Source organism: Trichechus manatus, unplaced genomic scaffold (assembly GCF_000243295.1).
Source record: "Trichechus manatus latirostris isolate Lorelei unplaced genomic scaffold, TriManLat1.0 scaffold00213, whole genome shotgun sequence".
NCBI classification, from domain to species: domain Eukaryota; kingdom Metazoa; phylum Chordata; class Mammalia; order Sirenia; family Trichechidae; genus Trichechus; species Trichechus manatus.
In genome coordinates this window covers 284,087-290,464 of record NW_004444149.1, presented here as the reverse complement: position 1 = coordinate 290,464, position 6,378 = coordinate 284,087, and the positions used below count along the sequence as shown (strand labels likewise).

The 6,378-nt window shown below is 58.1% G+C and overlaps 1 protein-coding gene across 1 annotated transcript in view; it reads right to left on the bottom strand.

Moving 5' to 3' along the window:
- Positions 1-41: 41 nt before the first annotated feature.
- ARHGEF11 (Rho guanine nucleotide exchange factor 11) overlaps positions 42-6,378 on the bottom strand; it is a 149,261-nt gene continuing 142,924 nt past the window's right edge. Inside the window, exons 25-32 of the mRNA XM_023742599.1 lie at positions 6,235-6,376; positions 5,395-5,520; positions 4,869-4,939; positions 3,691-3,912; positions 3,043-3,405; positions 1,877-1,972; positions 656-912; positions 42-466 (exon numbers count right to left, since the gene is read on the bottom strand). Of these exons, the coding sequence (XP_023598367.1) occupies positions 269-466; positions 656-912; positions 1,877-1,972; positions 3,043-3,405; positions 3,691-3,912; positions 4,869-4,939; positions 5,395-5,520; positions 6,235-6,376 (1,475 nt within the window). The 3' untranslated portion in view covers positions 42-268. The remainder of the gene's footprint in view (positions 467-655; positions 913-1,876; positions 1,973-3,042; positions 3,406-3,690; positions 3,913-4,868; positions 4,940-5,394; positions 5,521-6,234; positions 6,377-6,378) is intronic.

Sequence of the window (6,378 nt, the reverse complement as noted above, 5' to 3'; positions counted from 1 at the left end):
AAGAACAGGTCTTGGATGTGAGGCCAGGCTCGCCTGGTGTGTTATCTCCACAGCCCAAAGGAAAAGAGGGACCAATTCTAAGTTTCTCATTTTTAGGTGAGCTTTTGTGGGGCTTCTTAAAAAGATTCCTTTCTGAAGTCCAGGAATGGCCTGGTTATAACCAAGGGGGGAGACCCTCAGAACCACCTTCTCTCCTCACGCTGCTTGGTGACATTTCCTTACCAGCTTGTGGACTTCTCCCCCAGGGTAAGAACAAAGAGGGAACAGCTTACTCACTGTCCTCAGGGCATGGCCCTACTTCATGGCTGTCCCTGGAGTCAGAGAGCAGGGGCTCCTTGGCTACGGGTGAGAAGGAGCTGTCTGTCCACTTTGCCGCCTCGGTGTGGGAACTGCCCACAGGTGTTGTGCCACCAGATGACTCTCCGCCAAGGGACTTCAGCAGCTCTCTGTGGGCCAGCTCCATGTCCTGGAAGAGAGGTGATGTCTGCGCTCAGATGTTCTATTCATACGGCCCCTGTGCTAGGCTTGGGGATGGGGCTGTGATGGAGGCTGGCTGGCTGGATATGGCAGGACAGGATCTAGACACGTCTCGCTCACAGGAAATGGTCTTGGGCGATGGACTGAGGCCTCTGGGGATCCACCCCGTTTCCCTCACCTTGAGCCTGTTGAGCTTGAAGGTGAGCTGCTCGATGGTCCGAAAGATCATGCCCACGTCCCTGAGGGCCAGGTTTGGGGGAGAGCGGCTGGGGCGTCTTTGATCTCCATTGCCTCTCTGCAGCTGAGGCAGCTGGGTCTGAGGCTCTGTCTGCTGGGTAGGGAGGCTGTCGGGCTGGGCGGGGCTGGTGGGTGCCCCTGAAGCGTCGGTGCTGGAGTCCAGGGGTCCTGCTGGCATGCTGACATAAAAACAGTTCCCTGTGCCCCACAGCAAGAGAAGAAGATTAGGAGGCAAATACAGAGTCTCAGTCACTCTCCACTCCCTCAGTGTTCCCCATGCAGACTGACAGAGCAGGGCCAGAGGGGCCCAAGGCACAGCGGCCTTAGCCTGCCTACTGGTCTCCTAAGCCCTTCCCCTCTAGGGAGCCTCCTGGGTGCAGTGCTGTTCAGCCTGGGAAGATGCACAGGGGTGGGAGGTAGGAGGAGGGGGTGGGAGCTAGGAGGAGGAGGTGGGAGCTAGGAGGTAGCGGTGGGGCAGTCCAGTGCTTCACCTGGGAACCAGGGAGGTGGGGTACAGAGCTAATGGGCTGGTTTCAGCCCTTTAAAAAGGAGCAGGCGGTAGCCTCTTTCACCTGCCCCACCGTAAACTCTGATTTCCCCACCGCCTCTGGCCTCAGCTGCCATTTATTCCACAATCCTGCAGATCCTAGGCCCTCAGAGGGGGTCGGAGATGGCTGGAGGAAGGACCTGGAGGAGCCCCAGTGGCAGTAAGGCACTGAGAAACCGGGAGGCCAGTGAAGCATGTTTCCACAGGGACACTGGAGTGGTGGCTGGGGTGGGGAAGTGACTGTTCAGAATGTCAGGTTAAGGAAGCTGGGCCTGGGCACCTGGCCAGGCTTCCAGGCTTCACTTGCAGCTGACCACAGGCTGCTTCGCCCCGGTGCCCTGTAAAGGGGCCTGTACAGCTCTCGACAAGTGGTTTCTTAAAAGCTGAAAGTCAGACCTGATGGCGCAGAACCTACTCTCCCTTCAGCAGGCCCAGGTTCTACCTCTCACCACTTCCAGGCAACCGAGAGAGAACACACATTGCCTGTGTGTACGCTTGTGTGCCTGCAGGCAGGGGTCTGACTCCCAAGCCCAGCTCTGCCCCACAGGCCCCACGCGCCAGCCCTGGCCACACGCCAGCCCTGGCCTGTCTCTGCTCCGAGGAGAAGTTTATTACCCGCAGCCTTTGCTCCGCCTTCCAGGTCAGGTGGCTCGGGCTCTGGCTGGCCACTGTCTGGGAGCGCAGGGACAACCTTGCTGCCTGCCACCTCAGCTGCACCGACACCACCACCACCAGGGAGAGCAACCGAAAGACGAGGAGAGGGAAGGGGCAAGAGGACGAAGGAGAGGGAGAAAGAGCGGGGACGGGGTGGGGGAGAAATGGGGAAGAACAAAGTGAACACAAGGTCATACATGGTTAGAACCCGGGGAGCTACGGAGAACTCTTCCACCAATTCACCAAGACAGAGAGAAGGAAGGGCAGTTCCCAGAAATCCAGGAGAGGGCAGACCTTGGCTAGCTGGACACACAATGCTACTGGAAAAGGAAGCAGAGCTGAACACTAGGGAAGACCAGACCCTGCTCTCACACTAACTCAGCTCCCATCCCACCCGTCGTGAGGACCCATGGCTTCACTTCATCTTTCCTGCCACTCAGACTAGCCTTCTCTCTTCCTCAGTCTATTGTTCTCAGCCTCCGGGGCCTCCCTAGTCCTCACTGGACTCACTGCTCCGGCCAGACAAACCTGTCTTTGCCTCCCTCCTAGTGAATCCTGGCTTCTCTCGTCTCAAAGCTGTCCATGATATTCCACAGCCTGGGGTCCTCCCTACCACTTCGCTCACCCAACCACACTCCCTTACTCCCCAGTGTCTTCCTGGCCTTGTCCTTCAGCTACTTCTCTGTGAGCAACCTCTGCACCCAGCTCCCATCCCCGTGTCTCCACACTGCCTGTTCCTTCATCACTGCCCTCTGGAGTGACATCATCTGCCTTGTCTTTTCGGATCTGAGGCTCCTGAGAAAAGCTCCATCTCTTCCTCAGGACTGGAAGATCAGAGAGTACTAATGAGAACATTATTGATACTTGATTTGTGCCAGGCAGGAGGTAATATCCCCATGTTACAGAATGAGGTTCAAAGATGATTCAGAATTGTGTCCAAGGTCACAGAGACAGTAAGTGGCAGGGCCAGGGCTCTGAACCTTGGCTGTGTGACTCCACAGCCTTTGCTTGATCTCAGCATGTCTCCTGTGCCCAGTGTGGGTCTCTGCTCACAAGGCCCAGGGGTAAAGGTGGGGCAGGAAGCAGCTGGGTGTTTGCCTCCCCGTGGATGCCCACATTTGTTTTACCTTTCCTCACAACTTTGTAACTTCCTGCTGCTTCTGTGCTTGAAACCTCTTCAGCTGGACTCCTATCCAGCTCAGGAAACTCCCAGATCCCAGAATTTCTGGTTCTTGGGGGCAAGTGTTCCAGAGAGCAGAGAGCCACGTCCTCCAGCTCTGGCTGGCTCCCTTCTAGCCCAGGGAGCTGGGCGGTGTCCCCTTCATCCCCAGTGGGGGCCTGCCCTGGGGAGCCTGGGTCCCAGGGGTGAGACGTGACGCTGATGACAGAAGGGGTGGGTGTCAGGTCATCCTCGGGCTCCCCGGTGGCCTGTGGTTCCACGGTGTGACCTGGCAGCAGGCTCCACAGGATCAGGTGCCTCAGGTTCTCCACTGGAGGGGAAACAGGGTGATAGCTTCCCTGGCACAGGACCGCACGCCATACCAGCGGTGGAGGGTGCAGAGGGGGTGGCATGATCGCTGCTTCCTCACCACCCCAACCTGGGAACTGGCCTTGGTCACAGGGTACAGCTGGAGGCTCTGCCAGCTAGCGGGTGGTGGTGGGACCCTGTGTGTGATGTGTGCCTCTCTCAAGCACATCCAAGGAGAGCCTCTGAGCAGGGACTGGCCACGCTACCGGGGCATTCGGGGCCGATGGCAGGGTCCTGAGGCACTCACCGTCTTCCAGGGCGGCCTCAGCAAGTCCTTCCATGAACAGAGGGCCGGGGAGGGGCAGCTGGATGGGGTCCCTTGTCCTGATGCCTGTGGTCTCTCCGTCCAGGGGTGAGGAGGGGTGAGGAAGGGCCCCCCGTGCCGCCTCCTCTCCAGTGCCCCCCTGCTCAGGATCCTCCAGCACTACTGGGTGCGTCCCTCTGACCCTCTGCTGGGGCCCGGTGCCTGCTATCGAGGAGAGGGGAGTGTAAGACAGGGAAAGACAGAGGGCCCCTTGGGAGCCAAGGGGCTGGGCACAGTGACTGATTCACTCCCTCCACAAATGTTTACTGAGTACCTACTATGGGCAGGCACTGTTGAGGCTCTTGGCATACATCAGTGAGCAAAACAAACCAAGTTCTCTGTCCTCTGGGATCTTAAATTCTAGCGGGCGGACACAGAAATCACGAAATAACCAAGTAAACGATGTAGTTTGTTAGAAGGTGGTAAGTGCTATCGAAGTGGGAAAATAGGGCAGGGCATGAAGGCTCAGGAGGGCTGGTTAGAGATGGTACCGCTGCACAGGTGACATGTGGCAGACTGGACAGTGTGGGAGAAGTCAGGGGAAGAGCATTCTAAGCAGAGGGAAAGATAACAGGGACCCAGCCAGGGAGCCCACGACTTCTCTCTAAACCCAAGACCCTAAGTTATTTCACACACAAACTCTCACTGAGAATTCTGTCTGGGTCCCCCTACTTCCATCCCAGGAACTAGACCCCTGGAGCTCCTACCTCTTCTCTGATGATTTCGCTCCCACAGTAACCCCTCTGTTCTCATTAGTCAGCCCTGGGGCAAGGAAGCAGGGCCCCGGGCTCCCCTCACTTTTCCTCCTCCTCCTCCTCCTCCTTCTCTAAATACCTGTCACCCAGAGTCAGGATGGAATCCTCCTTCAAGTGAGTTAGTCAACAGTCCCAGTCTGTTGCCCTCCCGGCTACCTTCCTCATGCGGTTTCTTCCCTATTCCTAGCGAAGCCGCGCTCCTTTGGCCCTGGCGTTCGGTTCGGGGCTCCGCCCAGTTTGCTCTGGTCTGTCTTTTCCCCTCACTCCACATCTACAACCCCCCCACCCCCTGCTGACCACTTCCCTTCCTCAGTCTACCAAACCTGGCCTGGATGGGGCCCCCACGCAAGAGTGCAGGGGCCTTACCTCCAGGCAGCTCCTCGGGCTCTGATTCAGAACAACCTCTCTGGAACACTTCTGTGTCATCCAGTCCTACCCTGGGGGAGCAAACAGCCAAGGGTGAGAGAGGCACACCCGGTGGACCCTGACTCTGTCGGCCAGGATGCCGAGCTGTCATGACATCCCACCCTGACCCCCGAGTTAGAGGGGACAACAAAGGAGTGCGGTCCAAGAAGGGTGGTGGCAGACTCTACCACCTGCCTGGTCTGGCTGTCAACCTGGAGGGGAAGGGGGCACTGGCTGGTTCTATATCCCCAGCCCCTGATTCTATGTCCCCAGCCCTGCTTCAGGCACAGTCTACAGTCCTGCGGGTGAAGGCTCGGGGTGGAGCAGACAGGCACAGGGGCAGAGACGTGGGGATGCTCCTCCCCTGCCGGAGCCGCCCAGCTCCCTCTCCTGAAGTGTTCTCCATCCCCGGGGGTGAAGGGCTTACAAGCAGCAGAAAACAAGCAGCTTGGAGCAGGACCAGGGGGCGGGGCACTAAGCACTGCACCTGCTGGGCGCCGGGCTCCGGTCGGCTGCCTCTTGGGGGCCCAGAGGTGGGGGACGGCTGGGCGGCGGGGCAGCTCCGGGGTGCCTGGTGGCGTTCCGCACGGCCTCTTCTAAGAGCTCCATCCATCTGTTGCTCGGCAGGAACACAGAGGGCTGGTGTGAGAACAAGACAAGGGCACCCCAGCCTACCCCTATGGAGCTCGCTGCTCTGCGTTTTCCAGCCCTCTCCATGCCCTGGCCCTGAGGCTCTCTGCCTGCAGGTTCCCACCTCCCGGGTCCTGACTGGTGGCTTCCTTGGGGTCATATCATTTGCAACTACCAATTCCTAAACACCAACCCTCTGTTAGGCTCTGTGCTGAGCATTTCTACGTTTCTCTCTCTCAAAATAGCCCTCAAAGAGGTAACATTATCCACATTTTACAGATAAGAAGCCTGAGGTCAAGAAACGGACTCAGCCTGTCTCCTTCCACTATGCCACGCCACCCACCGCTAGCTGCTGTCAGGGGATTGGGGGTGGCATGAGGGTCCTGGACGCAAACATCTGAGAAGAATGTGTACGTTTAAATGCTTGACGGGGAAGGGGAAGAAGCCGCAGCAATGGCTGGAAGATGCTGGAAACTCAGATTCTCCTTACCTGGGGCAGGGGGCTGGTCACAGGCTCAGGATGGGTGATTCCCTGACAGTTCCTCTCTCTCTGTCCTACCTCCCTCTTACCTCCCCATCTCCCCACTCTGTGGTGGCTCTGGGGCCCAGCCCAGACCTCACTGCCCACTGTCCTCATACACACCACCCTGGTCCCAAGGGGGCGGCAGTTATGTGTGACCCCTCAATCAATTCTCACGTGTTCTTGTCTGATGATGTCAATGCAACCAGCTCATAGATCTGGGGTGGGCCCAACTCAGAGGTGCAGATGATGAAGAAGGCCCGTTTATCTGTGTGAGGAAAGGAAAGAAGAAGACTGTGTTGGGATGGGAGAGGCGGGCCT